This window comes from Rattus norvegicus, chromosome 13 (assembly GCF_036323735.1).
Source record: "Rattus norvegicus strain BN/NHsdMcwi chromosome 13, GRCr8, whole genome shotgun sequence".
NCBI lineage: Eukaryota > Metazoa > Chordata > Mammalia > Rodentia > Muridae > Rattus > Rattus norvegicus.
The window spans coordinates 107,157,880-107,181,914 of record NC_086031.1 but is presented as its reverse complement, the minus strand read 5'-3'; the positions used below and the strand labels follow the sequence as shown (position 1 = coordinate 107,181,914).

Below are 24,035 nucleotides of genomic sequence, written 5' to 3'. Positions count from 1 at the left end.
GCATGGCTTTAATACTTTCTTGCTCTGTCCTCTTCCTTCCCCAACTCCCACCCTAATTATTAATAGTAGGTGACCTTGGAACAGAGAGTGGGCAGGTGGATCTGAGTAAACCCCTACTCTTCCACAGAAACAAGCTTCAGTGTGTCCAGCTGTGCTCTGCGTCTAGGCTCAGTGCTGGAGTGAGTTAGTACTTTGTTTACACTGAACCTCAGTTTCCAAGGGAGGTATATCTTTGTGTGTCTCAAACAGCCTCACCTATTGCTGTGTGTCCTTGAAATACAGGCCTCCGCTCTGCTCGTTTGTTTAGAGAATTAGGGTCTTGTTTATTTTCCCCGGGTAACCTCTCAAATTTGTTTATTTGGGGAAGTAGGGCCTTGCTTTATTTTCCCTGGGTAACCTCAAATTTGTTTATTTATTTATTTATTCGGAGAAGTAGGGTCTTGCTTTATTTTCCCCAGGGAACCTCAAATTTGTTTGTTTGTTTATGTATTTATGTATTTATTTATTTATTTATTCGGAGAAGTTGGGTCTTGCTTTATTTTCCCTGGGGAACCTCAAATCCATAGAGATCTGCCAGCCTCTGCTTCCCAAGAGCTGGGATTAAAGGCATGTGCCACCACACATGGTTCAATTTTATTTTTTAAATAAAGGTTTCTAACACTTCATTCTCTTGCCTCAGCCTCCTAGGGACTGAGATCACAGGTATGAGTCACCACTAGTTTATTCGCTGTGTGGGTTTGTTTTCATTCAATGTTAAAGATCAAACCCCAGGATTTGAGAAGTGCCTTTGGCTAAGCACCCTACTAATAAGCAAAGCCCCTGGCCCGTTTAGGTTGTTACTCACACTCGGGCTAATATACATCAACTTTAAATGTACAATTTCACTCGTTTGGGTGGTAACATATACAAGATGCTACTTTTCCTCATGTGTTTCTGCTTTTGTTAAAGAAGGAATGTCAGGAGAGGATCACCTCACACACTCCCGCTAATGTATAGTCGCCCAAGTTCAGATCTCTTCTTTCTTGCAAACCATCAGTTTCTGCATCTGCCTCAACAGACTGAATCGCAAGGTCCATTTAGACAGTGTGCCGTTAAGTGTGCAGGCACCCTTAAGCGATGGGCGTTATTTTTCTGAGTAGCATTCAACCATTCCTGCCAGCATAACGGCAACATCCCAAAGCAAAGCACAGGGTTGTGGATTCAGCCCAGTGGTTGGTGCTTGAAAATCAGCGCAGGGTCCTGGATTTAGTTCTTAGCTCCTGGGAGAGGGGGAAAGGACTACCAACTTACCCCACACCGTACCCAGAAAGAAAATAAAGACAAAAAAATAAAAGATAAGCACAAAGCAAGCTACTTCACTCCTACCCCGTAAAGCCCACCAACCAAGCCCTGCAGCCCTAGGAGCTGGCGTTCTGAGCACGCATGCGCAGGCACATCCGTGCACTCGAGGAGCTCCAGCAGGGGGCAGTATCGCAACCCGGAGGGTGTAACGCCTGTCGTCCTCGCAGGGCGTAAAGCAGCTTTGCTTTACGGCTCCCGTCTCCGCCGTAAAGCCGGCGTACCCACGTGCGACAACTTCCCACTGGAAACCTTGGGTTTGGTTGTTGTGTTTTTTATGTTGTGGTGGGAAGCTTGACGTTTCCGCTATGGGCAAACGCCGGAGTCGTGGCCGCAGCCAGCTGCTCAGCACAATGACCAAGAAGCAGAAGAAGCACCTCCGCGACTTCGGCGAGGAGCACCCCTTCTACGACAGGTCGGGGCGCGCAGGCCACCGGGAGGGCTGGTTCCGGCCGGGGTGGGCCGGTCCGGGTCGGGGCAGGCTGGGAACCCGCTGCGGAGGTCGCTCTGCACCGGGACCTGCTGAGACAGCGGAGCGTGCTGCCTGTCATCCGAGTGCGCGCGGGCTGAGGCGGGAGACCTCAGCTTAGCCAAGCAGGGCCATGTAAGGGTCTGCAGAAACAGGACTGGAAATTGAGAGATAAAAAGTTGGCCACGAGAGGTGAACCCCGGTGTGTTGTTAAAAGCCAGTTTCTGACTTGTTCTTTCCTACAAGATGTCATTGAGCTCTTTCGTTACCCATTTGTCTTCTGATTACCTCTGCCTTTGTGCATGCAGAATTTTTTTTTTACAATGACTGGATATTATCCTGTATTGGACATTTGGTTTTTATTTATTCATTTAGAGCAGAATCTTTAGGCCTTTTCGTGATTGTTACAAACTAGCAGCTAAAGTTTAACATTATCTATTTCTTTTTAGGGTTTCCAAGAAGGAAGTCAAGCCGCAAATTTGTCAGCTGGTAACGTTTTTTTTTCTTTACAGTAGTTGGAATTGGGTTGTTACTTTTAAGATGGGGCGTAAATGTAAAGCTTGGGTTGCATTCCTGTGTTTTTCGTTTTGGATGTGAGCTGTGATTTTAGTAATGCTACTTAATTAGTTTTAAATGGTAAGGACAGCTGTAGAAATTCCCATGTGACAAAAGAAGCCATAGTTGTAAACTACCCCGAGACACTACGTTAAGCTCTGTGGAAGGGGTTCATCAAGAGTGCTGGCTCCTTGTGCACTCACCATGAAAGGTTTCACATCACACAGTGTAAAGTGGACGGGGCCGGCAGACTCAGACAGTGGCACTTGTAAATTTCCTCTGACATCTTGCAACATGAAGCCTGATGACTGGGATGTAAGTTAAAGCCCATTCCCTGAAATTTTGATTGAAAAGTCAGTTTTCTTTCCATGTGCAGCTAATATCAATTAGAACCATGGCTTGGTTAACTGTTTCATGCTGGGCTTGGTTCAAGAGAGGAGACTGTAATATTTGCGGAAAAGCTCATGGAATTTTTGTTTTGTTTGTCTGTGAGTTAATGTATAGTCATTATATAAAGTAGTGAGTTTCCTAAGGACTTTTCCAGTCATAATTACCTTATGGTATTTATTTCCTTCCTTTGGCTGTTTGCCTTCCACCTCTGCTCATCCTTTCCCCCTAACCAAATTCTTTTCCTTTTGATTCCATGCCTTCTTATTTCTTTTAAATCTATTTTCCTGGTACAAGAGAAAACATATTTGTCTTTAGTCTGACTTGTTTTTACTTAATTATGCATGTGATGTAATTTCCTTCTTTATGGTTGAGGAAATTCTGTTAATATGTATTTCTCACTTTTTTAAGTGCAATAATAAAAACTAATTTTTTTATTAATTCCCATTTTTCTTTAGTCAGAGAGCTCAGATTCTTCACATTCTGAAAGTGAATCAGAGAGTGAACAAGAGCATGTTTCGGGGTACCACAGACTGCTTGCTACATTAAAGAACATTTCTGAGGAGGAGGAGGAAGAGGAGGAAGAAGAAGAGGAGGAGGAGGAAGACAAAGAGGAGGTGGATGACAGTGCTGTAGGTGATTCGGAAATGAATGGTGAAGATGGCGGTGAGGATGTCCGTGTGGAAGAAACTGCAGAGTCCTCTGAGACACAGGACCGTAAGTGTTTGGGGCTGTCCTCTGTCTGTCCTCTCTGTTCTGTGTTCTGTGGGCTGAGTGAGAGCATGTGGCTACAAATTCAGCCTGATTGGGTTTGGTTATGTTTTGAGAATCTGATGGGAACACAGAAAAAGGCCGTTGGCTTACTCTTTGAGGGACTTGTAACCTCAGGTAAAACCACTCAGCTTTCAGGGGAACGTCATGTGGTCACCGTGGCAGCTCAGTTCGCTGAAGAGATTTTTCCTCTTCAGTAAGAGACCCATGTTTCATGTTAGGTAGATATAAAAATACAAACTTTCATGTTGTAGATTTGTTTATATAAAGCGGCTGGAGAGGAGATAAGGCTGCCCCCACTGGTTCCTTAAGGAGACTCTGAGAGAGAGGAACTGGAATGGAGACCCCAGAGGGACTCCGTTTTAGGGCTCAGACTGCAACTCTATGTGATCTTCTGTGCCTGGGAATCAAACTAAGACCTTGTGTGTATCAGATTGAGCTCGTCTTTTGAGTCAAGGTCTTACTGTGTAGACCAGGCTGGCCTTCAACTCATGATTCTCCTTCTGCCGTGGAAATAACAGGTGTGTACCTGTAAATGAAGGCTTTTCTACCTGTCCCCCAGATCCCAAATAATGACTCTGAGACTTAATTATTTATGAAGAAATGCTTAAGCCATAAGCATGGCCTTGTTCTTCAACCTGCTCATAACTTACTATACATGTGTCTGTTATACATGCGCCATGTGGCTGGTTAGTTAACTCTCCTAGTTTCACATGACAGACTTCCTTAGAGTCCAGATCGAATCTTCCCTGCTGGAGTAGTTCCCCAGAACTCCCACCTCTTCCCACCTGCCTGCCTGTTTTACTAGACAATTATTTGTTTTTTGCTAACAGGCAATACTTCTGCACAGTACAGGAGAGATTCTCTCTACACACCACCATGCATGGCATTTTTATTTTCAGCCTCATTAGAATATGTTTATATGCAAACAGAATGAATCCAGCATGGGCTGACAAGGCAGTTCACTGGGTAAGACCTCCTACAGTGAAAGGGTGACTGCTTCAGTTAGAGTTCTGGAACCTATGTAAAGGTGGAAGGAAAGAAACATCCACAAATACAGGCACACACTGGGATAGGAATAATTAGTTAGTAATTAAGTGTGCCTAACTTCCATATGCGATTTGAGCTTTGACAAATGTGTACCTCCAGAGATGCTTATCCTTTTGCCAGCACTGAACTGATTCCGGTCACTGTTCATTAGCTGTGCCCTTTACAGAAATCTGTGCAAACATGGTCAAACACGTAACATTTTTGAGACAGACTCTTGCTCTGTAAACCCAGCCTTGAGTTCACTGTATGGCGCACACTGTTCTCTAATCATGACAATCTTCCTGCTCCACCCCCTTCTACCTCCCACCCCTAAGTGCGTGCTGGGATTTCGGGTGTGCTGTGCTGTGCCTGGCTTGTGTCTGTGTTTACCTTTGTGTTATTGTTCTTAATTGCTGGATATATGTGGGTGACTTCTATCTCTCACTTCCTCAGTCCTGTTGTCCTTACAGGCTTTTCTTTTTTTGAGACAGTATTACTGTATATCCCTGACCGGTGGCCTGGGATTTGCTGTATAGACCAGGTTGGCCTCAAACTCACTTTCCGAGTGCTGGAATTTAAGGTGTGCACCACCATTCCTCTTAACATAGTCTCCATATTCCCTTCATCCCCCTGTGATGCTGGGCTTCATACATGCCAGGTAAGCACTTCTCCCACTAGGTTACATCCCTGGCATGCATGCATTCATTCGTTCATTCATTCATTCATTTATTCATTTATTTTAAATAAATGGCCTTGAGCATGCTGAACAAATAAAAGTTTTTTTAAAGATTTATGTATATGAGTACACTTGTAGCTGCCTTCAGACACACCAGAAGAGGGCATCAGATGGTTGTGAGCCACCATGTGGTTGCTGGGAATTGAACTCAAGACCTCTGGAAGAGCAGTCAGTGCTCTAACCACTGAGCCATCTCTGCAGCCCAGGAAATACTATTTTTTAAAATCTTAACCTGTCATGTAGTGTCATGTAAACCTAGTTTAGCTTTACTGAGATAAAAATCCCTTGCCTTGTTGGGCACAGTGGCACACTTTTAATCTCAGCATGTAGAAGGCAAAGGCAGGAGGATGTCTGAATTTGAGGTCAGCCTGGCCTCCATAGTAAGTTCTAGAACATCCAAAGCTACGTAGTGAGACCGGTCTTCAAAAGTAATGGCCGTAATGTTTAATCTTTGGAGCTCCTTCGTGCTGGCTTTCTTTGCATTTACATTTTTAGAGGAAAACGGGTTTTGTTTGTTTGGTGTTGCATGTTTGATTATAAACATGCTTCTTACTTACTACAGAGATGTGAGAAGGGGCCTGAGGATGCAGCTCAGTGGTTGGGTGTGTGTCTTAAATAAACACAGCCCTGAGTTTATCCCCAGTATTACATAAAGCCAGTTGTGGTGGTGTGTGCCTCTAATTCTAGCACTTGGTGAAGGTAGGGGCAGGGGGATTTAGTCTTGCAGTAGTGGGGCTTGTTCCTCGAGCCTCCCACCTGAGCTTTGCTGCTGAGTTCTGCCCTCAGACTGGACCTTTTTCTGTGTAACATAACTCTGGATTCACATTAGTTTCCTGGATATGTAGCACCCAGTATTAAATCCTCCTTTGACAGACATTTCAATTGTTCCATGTTACTTCTTACCATAATTCAGGCTGCTTTGAACATCTTTCATGTATATCCTGGTGCAATATTTTGAGTAAGTTCTAGAACTGGGTATTTTAGAATTCTCCAGGGTAACTCCTAATTAAGATAGAAATCTATTTTAAGGAACTGGCTCATTACCCAGTAGGCTGCAGTCTTCAAGTCTAAAGGCAGCAGAGCCCCCAGAGGAGCCACTGTTACAGTTGGAGTTCACAGACATTTGCTGGAAGTCTTCCCCTTAGGGCAGAACTGCCTCCTGTGCTTACTCCAAGCCTCCTACAGTGGGAGGAACCACCACTTGAGGAAGGCTGGTGGTGTCTGCTTAGCTTGCCTAGAGCTCCAGTTCCATCCTCACTCAGCATGGCACTTACCAGGCAGGGATGGCGCATGACTGTGATCCTAGCAGGCAGGGGCCAGATATGGGAGGACCAGAAGCTCAAGGTGTCGTCCTGAGCTAATAGTGAGTCAGTTAAGACCCTAAACCACAGAAGACCTTGATCCAAAAAATAAAATACTCACTTGACTTCCTGCCTAGAAACACACCATTTTTTAATCTAGTGATTTCCCGAGTCAAGTTGAAGCACACTCCAGGCCTGAAGCCCAGCTTAGTTACAGAATTACTTCACTCAGGTCTGCAATCAGACTTAATTCTGAAAGGTCGTATTCACTGTATTACCTAATTGTTTAAGAATAATGGTGCACACTTTTAATCCCAGTACTCAGGAGGCAGAGGTAGGCTGGCTGATCTTGAGTTTGAAGCCAGCCTGGTCTTCAAAGGGAATTCTAGGACAGCCAGGGCTACACAGAGAAAACCCTGTCTCAATATATACATACATGCTGCATTGAGCATTAGTGTTTGATTTTGTCAACATTTCATTATGAGTAAATTATTTTGTTTATTTTTGAAACATTTCACTCTGTAGGCCTGGCTGTCTAGAAATTGCTATGTTGACCAGGCTGGCCTGGAACCCCTCAAGTTCCACCATACCCCATAAATTTGACAGAATGTTTTTCATTGTTTCAGATATGTCTCTAGCTGACAACTCAAAAGGAAAAGATGGTGAAGAGCCACCTGGTGTATCACAGAAATCTTCAGAGGAGTTCACAGATGTGAAACACGAGTCACTGTTCAGCCTGGAAACCAATTTTCTAGAAGAGGAGAGTGGGGGCAGTTATTCCCAGAGAACATCCCAAGGTGAGAGCGGCTCCTGTTGCCCCGACCTTCTATTGTGGCAGGGCTGTGCACTGATTGAGTTTAGTCACTGGACTGAGGGAGTGCAGTAGAACCAGTTAGCTAGTGACCGCACGGGGAGCTGGAGGAGATATTTCTCACATGTTTGTGCTTTTCAGGAGGTAGTGTGGAGGTGAGGACTGAGTGGTTGGAGAAGAGGTTGAAGGGGGAAGTGGGGAGGCCAGTTCCCAGGCCTCCAGTCTCTAGACTGCTCTTCCCCCCTCATCCACCCTTCTTCATTGGAACAGTACCTTTTCAGAATAGAAATGGCCAGTCTGAGTGTTCTCGTTACTAGGAGGAGCCCCAAAGCCACCACCCCCAACATCCATGGTCACCATGGCATGGACCAAATGGCAGCCAGCTGCACATGGGGTTCTGTAATATCAGTCTGTGCTGGTGGGAAGGCCAAGCTGGTGTCAGTCTTCTCTGCCTTTCCCAGTTTTCTGTAGCTGCACTTCAGCGTGGGTGAAGCTGAGTCCTTACGTGACCTAGTTCGATCTGCTGACTTATGTGGGAGGAGAAGTAGAGGTAGAATTTGTGGAATCTTAGCAGAAACCACATTCTAACTTGAACCGTGACAGCATGGGGGCCTAGACAGAAGCAGGAAGCTGGCTATTCTGAAGCCCTTGCACATTGGCTGTGCAGATAGGTTGGCCTAGGCTTCCCTGATGTTGTTGCTTGTGCTCTTGGTATTTACTGCAGGTACATGTCTTTGAATCCTTGAGCAGGTAACCCACTTCACTCTACTTCTTCTTAATGAGAAAGCACAGAGGGAGGGTGGGAGTCACCTGAGTGCAGTAGGCTAGATGGCCATTACCGAGCTGAGGGTCACCTACATGCAAGGGGGACCATTGGTGTCATCTGCTAGCTCAGCTGAGTACTGAGGATAGTTAATGTGTCTTGCTGTGCAGACTGCATGGAGCCTGCTCTCAGATGTGTCTTGCCATCACCAGATAAGACAGGAACATGTGCTGGCTTGTTTGGATGAACGACACATGGAAGGACTCAGAAGGGGCTCAGAGCGCTGTGGCTCTCCACAGGGAAGCAGCTCTAGCCTCTCTCTGGAGCCATGCTCTGCTTGGCACAGTAGACCCCTGTGGAGCACTTCCTGTGAAGGAATGGTACTGCTCAGCTGGATGCGGAATGACTGCAAAGGAAAGGCTTATAAGCAGAATGTAGGGCTGTGTTCAGAAATCACCGAGGAGGTAGGTTTAGGTGGGTGCCATGGTAACAGCCTGAACTGGGGCTGAGATGCCATGTGCTGAGTGTGCACTCCAAGGCTCAGCTCCTCAGATGTGGTTATGGTGCTGGAGGATGGGGACCGGGCTGGAAAGAAGGGCGAATCAACACTGGGAAGATGAAGGTTCGCGGGTCAGTGCAGTCTCGACAGGGACCAGAGGTGAACCTGTCATTTTCCAGGTGACTAGAGGTGAGTCTGACACTGTGATCACTGTGTTCTGCATTAGATCCATTTCAACATCACATCAACAAAGAACTGCAAGAAAAGGAAATTCAAGCCGCTGCCTCAAGCCCTGCAGCTACCCAGCAACTGAAAGTACGCACTGCTTGTTTCCCAGGCACAGGAGAGCCCTGGACTGCTCTGTGGCGCATTGGCACATATTAGTTATTCATGAGTCTCATTATGGCAGACATGGAGCTTGAGTCAGTCCTCTTGCCTCAGCCTCCCAAGTGTTAGGATCATGGGTGTGCAGTTGAGGTAATTGCAGGCACATGTTTGGGTGTAAGAAGTCAGTCAGAGATGTTTATTGTACTTTTTGCCATTTTGGCCCATGGTACCATGTAGCAGAGTACAGTACAGTGTCGCAACCAGAAAATGGACAAAGATGCGATTTACTGCTGCATGCCTGTCTCCCATGCCATCGCATTCCTAGACTCAGAGTTTCCGTACACTGTCGTCTCACACAGTCCATTCCTACCAGCATAGTCAGGGTTGGAACTCTCTAGCACTGTCTGGTACCATCCCTGGCCCTGTTGCTCCTTTTCACCATACCCACTTTCACACTCCTCACTCCTATCCCCATAACTCCTGAGCTCGTCTCTGTTTCTGGGAGCTTGTCTCCACGGGTCCCGGGAGAGTCACCAGGCTGCCCAGCTTCTGTGCCTCATTTCTCTTACTGCTGAAGTTAGTGTAATTTTAGATTGATAGTTTTTTTTGACACTGAAAAATTTCTAAACATTGGTCTCACAAAGTAGCATTCCTTGGGTCCTACTGGGCATGTCTCAGAGAGAAAGCGAGGTGGGGGGGCGCAATGGAGAGTGAGGAAGGGAGAGGAGGGATCAATTCTAAGACAGACACACTTGTGACTTATCACACTTACTTGAGCAATTCTAAAGCAAATTTGACTTTCTCTAGATGAGTTCCTTGGAACAGTGAGGGAAACACCAGAGACAGCTCAGGTATGAAGTCAGGCTTCAAGCTGTCCAGCACTTCTGTAACTGTTGTCTGTACCCGCTTGCCTCTGGGTGACAGAGTCATGAGTGCTCTGAATGCCCAGTGCTGTTGGTGCTCTTATTCATGGCTCACCTAGTTCTCTTGATCTGTCTGCCCTAGTGGCCAGTCCTGGGACATCTTGTCTTTTCATCAAAGTTCCAGAAGATGGAAACATTTAAACCTCCAAAGGATATTGACCTAAAGTCACTTCATCTTCAGAAGCCCCTAGAATCCACCTGGGCAAAAACCAACAGCCAATTTCTATCTGGTCCTGGTCCTCAAAAATCAAGTAGCTGCTTTACCCCACTCCAGAAAGAGCTGTTCTTGATTATGAATTCTTACCGGGACCTGTTCTACCCTGAGAGGACTGCCCTGAAGAATGGAGAAGAAGTCCGCCATGTGTACTGCCTGCATGCCATAAACCACGTCCTCAAAGCCAATGCTCAAGTGCTGGCTAACAACAGCAGGCGCCGGACCCAGAAACTCGGGGTGGGTGACGATGATGACTTCAGGGACCAGGGGCTCACCAGGCCCAAGGTGAGTGGCAACAGAAGAGTTGCTGTCAAGAAGCCGTGAGGCACTGCTGAGTCATGAGTGTGTTGACAGCTGACTAGTGAGTGAATCCTTGGGTAAGCAGTTGAGTGGGTCAGGCAATACAGGACAGTGAAAGGGGCTCAGATTCTCTCAGGGATGAACCCCAAGCACACATAAGCACCCCACTGCTGGTGATTTCTTCTTGGTGACTTTGGCTCACTAGAACCCAATGAACTTTTTAATCTGGTCCCTATATGGGACAACTTCTATGAACACAGATTTTTAGAAGGCCCCTGCAAAGGGGAAAGAGTAACAGAGGTGGGCTAGAGTCAGGCCTTCCACCAAGCCACACAGAGACACCTTCAAACAGAGGTCCCTGTTTTGCTGTAAGGTTCCTTCTGCTTAAAGATTGTATTTACTTGTGCTCTCTAGTCTGACCTCTGGCTTCCTACAGAAGTTTTAGTAGCAAAGGAAATAAATTTAATTCTGTGCACATTTTTCCTAATACTGAGGCCAAGCTTTGGTCTCACACCTGCTCTACCTGTCTCTTTACTTGAAAGTTGTGTTCATGTTTTCAGACTTCTGTTGACTTCATCAGGATGCAAGGGTTTAAATATTGATGTGGCTCTTTGAAGTTTTTTCAGTCTGGCACTTTGATAGCTGGGGAGACAAAGTGTGGACATTACTTAGTGTCACCACTAGGACAGTAATCCAGCCTCTTAAATCGTGGTCTGGCATACAGGGCAATTGCTTACTTCTTTGACCAGTGGTTGCATTTCTAGGAGGCTACCTCAGATGCGTGGGTGTAACAGTTGAGGCTGTCTATCTCTGTGTGTGCTCTATAGGAGAATCAGGTTTATGATTGGAATATAATGGTTTGACTAGGGTCACACCATTGAGTCTAGTATTTGCACAAGAATAATAGTTAGAAATTAGCTCTTTATTAAGCATCTTCTGATTTTCTGTTCAACAGAAACATTACATATTTATTTTTAGATCTATTTAATTTTTTAAATGTTTATTTATTTTTATATATGAGTGTACTGTAGCTATCTTCAGACACCAGAAGAGGGCGTTGGATTCCATTACAGAGAGTTGTGAGTCACCATGTGGTTGCTGGGAATTGAACTCAGGACGTCTGGAAAAACAGTCAGTGCTCTTAACTGTTGAGCCATCTCTCTAGGCCTGATTTATTTAATTTTATGTGTATGGGTGTTTTGCCAGCATGTATGTATATGCACCATATGCATGCCTTATGCCTATGGAAGTCAGATCCCATGGGACTGGAGGTAGGTTGGTTGTGGGCCATGGTGTGAATGATGGGAGCCAAATTCTGGTCCTTTGCAGGAGCAATAAGTGCTCTAAACCACTGAATCATCTTTTTACACACCATCCTGAAGCATTTTAATGAGGCTTGAAAAATTGACTCCTATTTTTCCAGTTCAGAAATTTGTCATCACTGGATTCAAAAACTATTTAGAGAATATACTAGAAAAATAAAATAAAATAAAATAAAATAGTGGTTTGTTAATCCTCTTCTATATTTTTTTCTTTCTCTGTCTCTTACTTTTTTATTGGTGTGACACAACATCATGACTACGGAAACATATCAAAAACATTTAATTGGACTTAACAGTTTCAGAGGGGCAAAGTCTGAGGGTAAAACAGAGATGGCTGCAGGAACACTGAAAGCTCACATCTTGGTCCACAAATAAGCCTGAAAGAGCGACACATGCAGAATGTCAGAAATCTTCTGAGCCCACCCTCAGGGACACAACACTGCCAACAAGCCACACCTCCTAATCCTTCCTAAACAGTTCCGCCAACTGAGGACCAAGCATTCAAACACATGAGCCTATCAGAGCCATTCTCATTCCAACTACTACACTGTGTATTTGTTTGAGTGGATCTTACTTTGCCCTCAAAGATCCTAATTTATTTCTGTGTCTGAGCTTCCATTGCTGCTATGGACATTGCCTTAAACTGAAAGGTATTTCCCAGTTTTGCTTGAGAAATGTCTCCCATAGAGCCATGGGGCTAAAAGTTCATAGGATGGGGTTGTGTGAATTCAGGAGACACTTGGCTTCAGGTACCTAGCCAGGTATTTTGTCCAGATACTTACCTCTGGCCTGCCATTGCCTCCCACAGGTACTTATAGTGGTGCCTTTCCGGGAAGCTGCCCTTCGGGTGGTCCAGCTCTTCATCAGCCTCCTTGAGGGGGACAGCAAGAAGAAAATCATTGTAAGCAATAAAAAGAGGTTTCAGGGGGAATATGGATCTGACCCTGAGGAGAGACCTCCCAACCTGAAGAGGCCTGAGGATTATGAAGCTGTGTTCGTGGGCAATATTGATGACCACTTCAGGATTGGTAATGGTTCCTGTCAAGGTGGAGGTCCTTGGGGAAGCTGGAGGGGTTCCTGACTCAGTCTTTTATCAGAACTGTGTGCTTTTGAGGCCACCTGCCTTGGTTTGTGGGTGGAGACTCCAAGACCATGTAGAAAGGCCTTGTGGAAATGATGTGGTTGGCTGAGAAAACTCCGTGTGTGCGGGGAGGCTTGGTCTCCGTCCTGGGTGGACGACGCCCACCCAGCCTTCATGGCCGAGCCTGTCTCTTCCAGCTCCCTTACCTTTGTGTGTTTTAAGTTCTTGGGAAAGTGTCCATTGCTAATATTGGGCCTCATTTACAAACATTTACTGAGCATGGACAGGAACCTGGGGATTAGAAGCCAACATTTTGTACATTAAAGAGAGTCCAGCCTAGGATACAGCACCTGTGACAATACTCAAGGCTGGCAAGGGAGTTGACAAATGCTGTTTTTCAGGAGTGGCGATACTTCAGAGGAGCATCCGTCTCTACGCCCCGTTTTACTCCTCTGACATCCTCATTGCCTCCCCCCTGGGCTTGAGGACCATCATTGGTGGTGAAGGAGAGAAGAAGAGAGATTTTGACTTCCTGTCTTCTATTGAGCTTCTGATCATTGACCAGGCTGACATTTACCTGATGCAGAACTGGGAACATGTCTTGGTAATGCTGGGCTTCCCCTGTGGGGACATTGGTAATGCTGGGCTCCCCTGGGGGCAGCACCCTTGCTCAGTACACATTGGACGAAGTCTAAAACAGCTATTTGTGGCACATCTAAGTCAGCTTGGTGAGCACAGCTGTGTCTCAGAGATAGCCCACCCCTTGGTTTGGAAGTAGGAGTCACTCTACATCTCCCAGTTTATGAAATTCTTCTGTTCTCTTCTACCAACAAGGCAGTCAATTGTTAAACTACCAGAGAGGGGGAAATTCTTTATTGTTTTCAAATTTCCCCAAAAGATTTCTGCCCTTCAAAAGTCTCTTTCTAGTAAGGATAGTTAGGAGGACGGAAATCCTCCTCACGCCCTCACATTAGGATGGGAAAACATGACATAGAGTCTCTTTGGAAAGGGGCAAGGGCTTGCTGTGTAGCCCAGGCTGTCCTTAGACCCCACCTTCCTGCCTTAGCATTTGGAATGGAGTGCTGGTTTTATAGATGTGCATACATACACAGCTGCCTAATATTTCTCGTTGGTTGGGTTTTTTTTTTTTTTTTTTTTTCAAGATTTTTAAAAGTTTCAGTTGCTTGTTTGTATGTCACTTGTCTGGGTGCCAGAAGAAGGCATATGATCCCCTGGAAAGGAGCCGCCCAGTATGGGTTCTAGAAACAACCTCAGTCCTCTGGAAGAACCACAGGTCCTCTCTCAGCCCTGACTAGTGTCTCACAGGGACTTGTAAGTGTTTCCTCAGGCTCCAGTTTTGTGGACAGTGGACTCTTCTTACCTCAGAGCTGTGGTGCTCCTAAGGCAGATGACAGCTCACCTCTGCTTCCACCTAAAGACCTAGGAGTTTGCAGCGACTTTGGGTACATCAAGGACAGTTGATAGTTACAGAGTGGAAACAGACGTGTAGCAGTTGGGGCCCTTGGAGTGTATCCCACAGTGTGTTAAAGTGCAGCTGAAATGAGTAAGGCAAACCAGGTGTGTGACTCACTCCTGTGAGCCTGACACTTGGGAGCTGAAGCAGGATTGTGGTAAGTTCATGGCCACTGGAATACAGGATTCCCAGCCAGGTAGAGTTTACACAGCAAGAGCCTACCTGTCTCAAGGAAGAATGAACCCAGGAAAAGTCTGTTGATGGGTAGCCAGAGGGTGTCACAGCTCTTAACTGCTAGTGGTGGTGTTTTAGTTTTCTGTTGTTATACAGGGAATTGAACATAGGGTCTTGGGCGTGGTCAGCAAAAATCTGTCACTAAGCCATGCCCGTCACTTTTACTTTGAGATCCAGTCATTGAAGGACAGAGGTTGTGCTTCCCATGTGACTTCCCTTTTTGTCCAAGTCTGGGACAACAGCACCCAAAGTAACCAGCCTGCGTTTCACAAGTTCCTTTTTTACATGAGCCGTGTTTCTTTACACTTTCTATGTTATTGGGTTTTCTCGGTCAACATGTAAAGTGATGGGGTTTTTGTGACCCTTTCATGCTTGTGTGTCTTGCTGTGTTCACCCCGTCTGACATTTCTCTCCCCTTCCCACTTACCTTCAGTAGTTTTTGTGGTCTTTGAGACAGTCTCACTCTGCAGCCTAAGCTGATCTCAAAACTCACGATGTAGCCCATCCTGGCCTCTCATCCTCCAGACTGCTGGGGTTTCAGGAGTGTCCCACTATGCCTAATTGTAAAAATTCCTTTTAAAGGAGTGAATGTTCCAATAGCTAGCCTATGTTCTTTGGAAGAGCCTGGGGATGACCAATCTGTGCTTAGTTTCTTACTAGAGTTCTGCTGACCTTGAGCAGGTCACCATCTGAGCCTTATTTTTCTACTGTCACTTGGGAGATGGTAACACATGCTTCATGGGGTAAAGGGGATGATGGATTATAAATGCTTACTGGTGCCCAACACATGTGCTCTGTAGATGCTAATATGGCTTATTTTTCTCCAAGCATTTGATGAACCACATGAACCTGTTACCCTTGGACTCACATGGGGTGAACTTCTCTAGAGTACGCATGTGGAGCCTCAATAACTGGTCCAAGTATTACCGTCAGACTCTGCTCTTTGGTGCCCTGCAGGATGCCCAGATCAACTCTGTGTTCAACAAGCACTGTGTCAATGCTCAAGGCCAAGTGAGTCCTGTGTCCTCAGATCGTCCTGAAGCACAGACTGGGTTGGGTCATGAAATGACAGAGTTAATGGCATGTGATCAACAAGGGATGCCTGCCTCCTGAAACTCTTACCTCCTGACAGGTGGCTGTGAGGAATGTCCCCATGACGGGTTCCATCAGTCATGTGTTGGTGCAGCTGCCTCACGTCTTCCAGAGAATGGAAGCACAAGACCTAGCTTCAGTGATCGATGCCAGGTAACCCTACCCACACCCATAGAGACCTGGTTTAGCACTGAACCGAGTAATTACTGATTATCAACTAGGTCCCCAAACTGAACTCAGCCATGCCCTTGATAGAGAAGGAATCAAGCCAGGTACAAACTGGGGCTTGGTCTTCGTATTACAGCTAGAAGCAAGGTCAGGACCATTGCTGCTATGGCCTATGAAATATTTCATGCCCTTCAGAGAAGAGTGAATTGTCTGGTGGACCTGTTGTGCTTATTGTGTCTGAGACAGGCAAGGCTTATTTGCTGCTGAGTGAGTGAGGGCCGAGTAAACTATGTTAGTTCTCTGGTGTATATAGAACCAAGTCTGCCTTTATGCTTAACTGTTAGCACCTCATTTTCTACGTGTTTATCAGTTTTATATAGTCTTTGAAAAGAAAGTATCTTCAGCCGCAGGGGATCTCCTGGGCAGTGGCTTGCTGACCCGCACTGTGGCTACCCTACTCTGTGTTCAGCTGTAGACTGTTAACCTTGTCCTTGGTCTTTCCTAATCAGGTTTCACTTTTTCATAAACAAGATTCTGCCTCAGTACCGGGATGCTGTCATGTCTCACACCCTCATCTATGTCCCCTCCTACTTTGACTTTGTTCGTCTCCGAAATTACTTCAAGAAAGAAGAACTGAACTTTACACACATCTGTGAGTATACACAGAGGTCTGGCGTCTCCAGGGCTCGACACTTCTTTCTCCAAGGAGAGAAGCAGTTTCTGCTCCTCACAGAACGCTTCCATTTCTACAAAAGGTAAGACAGTATAGCTTCTGCCTGCTAAGGGGCCCGGGTGGGCTCTGTGGGGCTGTGCATGTGACCCTTGCCTCTGCTCTGTGGAAAAGCCACAGGGGCTGGTGATGGTAGACTCTGTGTTGTCGGCTGGTGGTTCACTGGTTGGGCGTTGTTGGGCAGGTTAGAAACTAAAGCTTGAGCCTTGCATGGTCTGGAATGCAGCTGTGGTTCAACACCTCACAGAAGCCAGTGCACGCTTGAAGAGCAGAACAAGATCAGCACAGGAAAGCTTGGGGAGGTGGATGCTGAGCGCTGATTGCATCCCTGAGGAGGCAGGCCCAGGTGGCTGTTACCCTGGAAAGTTCTGGGCCCCTTGATGGTAGCAGTAGAAAAGTCTCAAAGGACTCAGGATTGAGTAATTTTAGGATTTCAATGTGTACTTAGATTTACTGCCAGGTCACTAACAGAACATCTCGGCTACTTTTTGCTATTGCTTTTTAAATCCTAATTTGCTTGGTAGTTAATAATAGCGTCCTGGACCTGCTAGATGGCTATGTCCTGAACTCAGTTCCCAAGACCCATATGGTAGAGCAGAGAGCTACACCCAGTTTTCCAGACAGTTGAGCTTTATGTGCCCAAGTCCCCATCAGGTGTCTGCAGCCAGATGCAGATCTCTAATGATTTACTACAGAGATGGGAACTGAGTCCAAATCCTTCTTTCCAGTTTCTTATGGTGGGATTTTGACTTTCCTGTTTTTATTTTGTTTTTGTTTTTATTTCATTTTGTTGAGACAAGATTTTATTTAACCCAAGAAAATCTCAAAGTATCTATTTAGCCAAGGCTAGCCTTAAACTCCTGATCCTCCGGCTTCTACCTCCCAGCTGCCGAGATTACAGACACATACCTTCACACTTGGCTGATATTTCTTTTTTTTTTTTTTTTTTTTTTTTTTTTTTTTTGGTTCTTTTTTTTCGGAGCTGGGGACCGAACCCAGGGCCTTGCGCTTCCTAGGTAAGCGCTCTACCACTGAGCTAAATCCCCAGCCCCTGATATTTCTGCTCTATTAAATTGCCATAATGTATACCAACAAGGGTCTGCCAGGTACACAAAGCCCTCCAAGCTTTGAGGGACATTCAGCCTTGCACCATGACCTCGTGGACCTTTTCATTCATTCGAGGTTCAGAGAGCTGTTTTCCAAATGTGTGTGTTTTCCTGGATGATGGGGGAGGAACCCTAGCAGCCTACATGGGCTCAGCAGATTAGGCATGATGACATTAATATTTTAGTGTTACACAAAGATGTAGCATTACATGTAATAAATTGCTCAAAAATAGGTATGTTTGTTTCTGGCTTCATTCTGGGCAGTCTGTGCTGCTTGGCCAGGGAGCTCATAAGTTCCTGCTGCTGGCTTCATTGTTTCAGAGAGTTGTTTCCATTGACAGAGGAGTTATACTTACTGAAGGTCTTAGCTTTCCATCATTCTATCAAATGGAGGCACACTGTCTGCATGGCTGGAAATTTTTTCTGTGTGATTATAGCCATTTCAAGTTATTAAACTGGGCTAGGCACTGCTTTTCAAGGCGAGGACACGTGTGACCCATGCAACACTGTTGACCTTCAGATCAAGTCTGAAGCATAGTGTACGGACAGCACGGTGTAAGGACAAGTCTCAGCCTGTGCCGCATGCTTGCCAGGCTCACAGGTCTCTTGGGGTGAAGATGGACAACAGTGCGTGCAGGAGTGTACACATACATCTCTGCCATGGCTAATGACCTCGGGGATTCTACAAGACAAACCACTACCAAGGAGGGGCTGGAGAGGTGGCTCAGTGGTTAAGAGCACTGGCTGTTCTTCCAGAGGTCCTGAGTTCAAATCCCAGCACCCACATAGCAGCTCTCAGTCCAGTGCCTTCTGCTGGTCTACATGTACACAATTAAGCATATAAAGACCACCTTTAATCCCAGTTCTCAGGGAGGCAGAGGCATTCACATCTCTGAATTTGAAGCTAGCCTGGTCTACAGAGCTACAGAGAGAAACCTTGTCTCAAAACAGAACGAACAGGCAAGTTACCAAGGACACAGTAAACATTTTGTTTTGTAATTTCTTTGGATCCAGTTTTGTATTTAACCTGAAAGATGGAAACACCAGAAGGCATGTCTAGAGATGGAACTCAGGGCCGGGCACGTGCTGGGCAGGCTCTTCCCCTGAGCTCAGCCTGGCATTAGAGTGTGCGTGCTGTTAGAGGGCGTCTCAAGGTTCTGTGATTTCATGTCCACGTTCTTCGTGTCTCGGGCATGCCTTCAGACAGCTGAGTAAGACAGAAAAGCAAAAGTAAAGATGGATTTGTTACAAGTGACAGTGAAGGAAGAGCACTCCCAGGAAGCAGACAGCAGCAAGGTCAGGGCCCCAGCTTCTTCTCCAGGGTTCCTGTTACAAGAACAAGTGGAGGGGGCCGAACCCCAGGGGCGAAATGCAGTGAGCCCTTCAGGGACAGATAAAAGCCTTCACTCTATTTGTGCCCAACACCTCTCTAAAACTGGCCCTTTTCTTCTTACAAGTTGTGTGTTACAGGATTGAGGTGCCTTAGGTTGCTGGACTGGCTCTGTCTGTCATAGTAGTATCTATCCAGCAGGATGGTTGACAGTGTTGAGAATGAAGGCTCCTTAGAGCTGGGTGGGTGTTTGCTCATGACTCCTCTTCCCGGGTGACTCATTGTACTTTTGCTGTCCATTGCTGCAGTGGTACAGATCTCAGGCTATGGACAAGTTGTAAACTAGATGTAGGTTGCTGGGCATTCGGCATGGCTGCTGGGGTGGGACTGGTCCTTCCTGCACTTGTATGAGTCCAGGTTCTAGAAGTGATGAATGCTAGTTGGGTCTGGTAGGCGTTCCCATGGTAAAAGACATTCTGATGAGTTAGTACATACTCTATACAGTATTTGCAGTATATAACTGATTGGTTCTTTAATTATGAAACAGACCTCATTTCCTGTTAATGAGCATATAGTTCTTTTTTTCTTCAGTTTTTTTTTTTTTCGGTTATGAGGATCCCTTCATATCTGTGGGTTCTCTATTCTCAGATTTAACCAACCATATATTGAAAGAAGGATGTATATCAGTCCTGAAGTGCAGATTTCTGTCTTATCATTGTTCTCTAAACAATGCAGTTTTTAAAAATTTATTTCATATACATGAGTGTGCATATGTGTGGGCCTGCTGCCTCCAGAGGGCATCAGAACCCCTAAAATGGGAGGCATGGACAGTTGTGGCCTGGCATGTGGGTGCTGGGAACCAAACTTGGCTGCTCTTAGCCGTAGTTTAGTAGCTCTTCACAAGAGGTAACTCAAAGTGTACAGAAGTATCAGGCTCTGTGCAAATGCTGCACATGACAGAACTGAGTATCTATGGTCTTAGGCACGATAGAGGAGTGCTGAAACCAGCTTGTCCCGGTTCCTTGGCATACTGTGTGCACAGTTCTGCAAGCCTATCCACACGCATATTCTGGGGATATACCCACCTGCTTGCTGCTTTACAGTGGATTTTGAAAGGAAAACTTATTACCATAGCAGCTGCCTACAGCTAAAAGTGTGTGCACTGGCCTTGCCCTTCTGCATCTTCTCCACAGCCCCACCCCTCCAGCCTCACACAGAGAGTGACAGGGTCTTTTCCTTGCTTCTCTGTGTTCTCTGTGGTTTCGTTTGCAAACACTGTGAGCTGAATTGGCCTTATGGTCAGATGCACCTGATCTACTGGCCAGTGTGTGGGTAGCAGTTTTAGTCTTGTCTGGATTTGGTAGTTGCCATAGCGACATTCCATCTACCACAGGACTCAAACACATTCCTATAGCAGATAGAGGGCTTAGCTTGGTGTCTGAAGTGCTGATGAATTCTGGGTACAGCAGTGTCAGGACAGAAGGAGGTAGGTTCTGTGCAAATATTGCATCATTTCTGAACATCAGTGGTCACTGCTAAAATGGGACTCAGTGGGGCTTTAGTGGTAGTGGTAACTTTTTGTGCGGTTATTTGGTTTTGTCTTTAAGGCCCGTGTAGTACAGGCTGGCTTCAAGCAGTCCTGTAGCTGAGGATGTTCTTCTGACCCTCCTACCTCCACCTCCAAGTGCTGACATCACAGGTGTGCATCATCACACCTGCTTGCTGTTCATCTTTCTGTCACGTTAGGGCAGTGTCCCTCAAGTCACTACAGATTCTTTAGTGTGGGAAGGGGATACTTGAAAGGTGAAAGAGGGACTGGAAAGATGGTTCATTGGGTATAAGAGCATGGGATTTGATTTCCAACATCCACATACATGATGGCCACACCCATCTGTAATTTCAGCTCTAGGGGATCCTGCCCTCTTCTGACTTCTACACACACAGTACATAATACATACTCTCTCACACACACATACAAATTTTTTAAGAAAACTATATCCAGGGAGGTCTCCAGATGAGTTGAAATAAAGGAAAGGCTGTCATCCGTAAGCGACATTTTGTGCACCAGACACTCTAACAGGAAGTTCAGAGCCTTGACAGCATGTCTGTTGCTGGGTCCCAGAGGGACATTCAGCCTTGACTCCGGCTGTTCAGTGAGTGTCTGCAGCTGAACCTCCTACCCCACAGTGCTGCAGGGAATGAGGTGGGCATTTGTGAGCTGCTGAAACCGCTCTGTCCTGCTCTGTCCTGTGCTGAGCCTCAGGCAGGATCTCAGAAGGTGCTGGAAAGGACCAGCAGGTGCTATTGGCATTGGTATAGGTGATTTTATGGCTCTGACCTCATCCCTGTTGTACCTGATGATGAAGGGAATATTAAGTGCACAGTTTTTCTGGCAGAATTTTTTCTTTTTAAATTTTTATTTGGTGTGTGTGTGCGCACAGGGGCAATCAGAAAGCTATCTTTATGGATCAGTTTTTTTATGGTGTGTAGACTCCAGGGATTGAACTCAGAGGATGGAACTCAGGTTATCAGGCTCAGTGGACAGTCCCTCACTCGAGGAGCCATTCCTCTGACACCTGTTCTGCTGCCTTCCCTCTACTTCAGCCCATGCAGAATGGGCTTGGAAAATGTAAATTTCAGACAGGTGTGGCGACACACAGCTGTAACTCCAACATTCTGGGAGGCAGAGGCAGGTGGATTATTGTAAGTCATTGGCCACCCTTTGTTTCATGGAGAGTTCAAGGCCAGCTTAGGCTAGGTCATAGTATAAAAACCTTGTCTCTAAAGAAATATAGGGCTGTTGAGATAGCCCAGCCAATAAAGGTATCTGGGGCTCCCGTAGTGAAAACATAGACAACTGACTCCCATGGTGTACACACACACGGGGGAAGGAGAGGGGGGATAAATGTAATTTAAAAGTTTGTTTTTAAAAGAATCAGATGTTGTAGCTCACCTGGTTGAGGCCAGCCTGGTTTATACCACAAGTTCCAAGCCAACTGGGGCTCTGTAGTGAGATTCTGCCCCATACAAAAAATGATGATAAAATAAATGTCAAGTTTAAAACTTGGGTTGGACATTGTGGTGCAGTCTTTAATACTTGTATTCAAGAGGTGGTAGAGGCAGGTGGTTCCCTGTGAGTTTTGAGGCCTAATCTACTATCAAGTTCCAGGTCAGCAAGTTCTACCCACAAGAAATTTTTAATACAAACTTCTGTTGTCATTATTGTACTCAGTATCAGGAATTCAGTTTCGTTGTCAACAAAAATAAATCGTCTAGCTCTAGGGTAACTTTCTGCCCATGGTTTGAGGTCATTGGTCGCACAGCTTCTGCTGGCTTCTTCATGCCCCTCCCTCTCTCACAGGTACACAATAAAAGGCATCAGGAACCTCATATTCTACGAACTGCCAACATACGCTCACTTCTACAGTGAGGTCTGTAATATGCTGAGAGCCACCAGCAGAGGAGAGGAGGCCACATGGACGTGCACTGTGCTGTATTCCAAGTATGATGCCCAGAGGCTGGCTGCTGTGGTTGGTGTGGAGCGGGCAGCACAGATGCTGCAGTCTCCAAAGAGTGTCCACCTCTTCATCACTGGAGAAAAATGAGTGTGGAGTGGGACAACTACATTGATGGACCTCATAGACTTGGTCTGCTCACTGCCCAGGAGCAGGCTCTAGGCAGTCTGCAGTCCTGTGCCCTGGAAAGTGCAGTGTGACCCGTGCGGGTAACCATAGCTCTCGGGGCCCAGAGCAGTAAAAGGACTGCCACACACAGAAACCAAAGCTTGTGCTTGTCACACTTTTTAAGCTGTAACTTCTCAATTATGATTTTAATTTTTTAATTTAATTATTATTTTATATGCATTGGTGTTTTGTCTGTGTGTATGTCTGTGTGAGGGTGTTGGATCCCCTAAAACTGGAGTCCCCCACAGTTATGAGTTGTGATGCTGGAAAATGAACCTGGGTCCTCTGTGCTCTAACCTGCTGAGCCATCTCCAGCCCCAAGGTTTTAATTTTTACTTGAGGAAGAGTCTCTGACTTGCCTGTCCAATTTTCGTAAAGCCTGTTGTGGCCTGTAGGACTGGCTTGAGAGCTGGAGATGTCTTGGGCTGTGTCCCAGTCTTAGCACTTTACTTTCCTAGCCAAACTTAAAAATATATATACATATACATATATATATATACATATATATTTTTTTTTTCAAACCTCGAAGAGTACTTACACTGATCTTTTTAGATTCTCCTGGTGTTTTAATAGCTAAGACATACATTTACCAATCATATTCTATAAAGCAGCATTTGGGTCCAAGGTTGATTCTGTCCTCAGCGCCAAATTGTGTTTTGAATCATGCAATAGGTGAAAGTGAAAAGAAAAATCATACTTTTAAAATCAAGAAGCATTATTTTAAACTCTTATAAAAACAAACACTATTGCAAATAAGAACCGTCACAGGTGACCGACCCTTGCTTCAATGGGAGGAAGTTTCAGATGACAGGAAAGTGTAGGCCTGAGCCTGAGCTGCTGTGGAGTTGACTGCCACCTCATGGGGTGTGTGGCCTTGGCCTAGACGGGCGGGCAGGAGGACACAGGCAGGTCTGTAGGCTCCCATAGGTTCCCATCAGACACCTGTGGCAGGAGCATCATTGAGTCCATGCTGTGACCTCATTAGGCCCTTTGGTGTACATTGGTCACTGTCCCCTGACTTACGCCTGTCTGAGACAGAGTTTGACAGACTTCCATTCTAAAGTGAAAACTCAACTTCTACTTTATTTTTCTTTAGTGCCCTGCCCCCCTCTGGAATGCTGGAAACACGAACGTAGGCTTGAGCCTGGAACGTAGGCTTGAGCCTGGCCGAGCCTTATGTTTATAGACCCGACTTCACTCCTCATTGGGTGCCATCATTACTTTTTCGGGAGCTAACCTGCTCTAGGATGTGGCAGTTGGGTCACTCTCAGCTGCATCGCGTCCCTTCTCACTTGTCCCCCTTTTATGTGGGAATCATATTTTCTGTAAAGCCCTGTCTGACCAGGACAGTGCTGTGTGTCCCATGTCTTGTTTTTGACCTCCCTTCCATGT

At 45.9% G+C, this 24,035-nt stretch overlaps 1 protein-coding gene across 2 annotated transcripts; it reads left to right on the top strand.

Annotated features, from left to right (window-relative positions):
* Positions 1-1,553: 1,553 nt before the first annotated feature.
* Positions 1,554-22,823, top strand: Utp25 (UTP25 small subunit processome component). Of its 2 annotated transcripts, NM_001013986.2 has the most exons (12): positions 1,554-1,753; positions 2,257-2,296; positions 3,208-3,466; positions 7,213-7,383; positions 8,886-8,974; positions 9,992-10,408; positions 12,554-12,773; positions 13,228-13,430; positions 15,363-15,545; positions 15,667-15,779; positions 16,304-16,549; positions 22,322-22,823. In NM_001013986.2, exons 1-12 carry the CDS (start codon positions 1,647-1,649, stop codon positions 22,563-22,565), a joined length of 2,292 nt encoding a protein of 763 aa, NP_001014008.1. In that variant the 5' UTR covers positions 1,554-1,646; the 3' UTR covers positions 22,566-22,823. The 2 variants fall into 2 exon arrangements, with proteins under 2 accessions (NP_001014008.1, XP_063128472.1); XM_063272402.1 differs by lacking the exons at positions 1,554-1,753; positions 2,257-2,296; positions 3,208-3,466 and adding an exon at positions 5,068-5,207.
* The last annotated feature ends 1,212 nt before the right edge of the window (positions 22,824-24,035 follow it).

Coding starts and splice junctions, on each gene's coding strand:
- Utp25 (NM_001013986.2), top strand. CDS start 1,647: ATGGGCAAACGCCGGAGTCGTGGCCGCAGCCAGCTGCTCAGCACAATG. Junction 13,431..15,362: donor AGAACTGGGAACATGTCTTG/GTAATGCTGGGC, acceptor TTTTTCTCCAAG/CATTTGATGAACCACATGAA. Junction 16,550..22,321: donor CGCTTCCATTTCTACAAAAG/GTAAGACAGTAT, acceptor CCTCTCTCACAG/GTACACAATAAAAGGCATCA.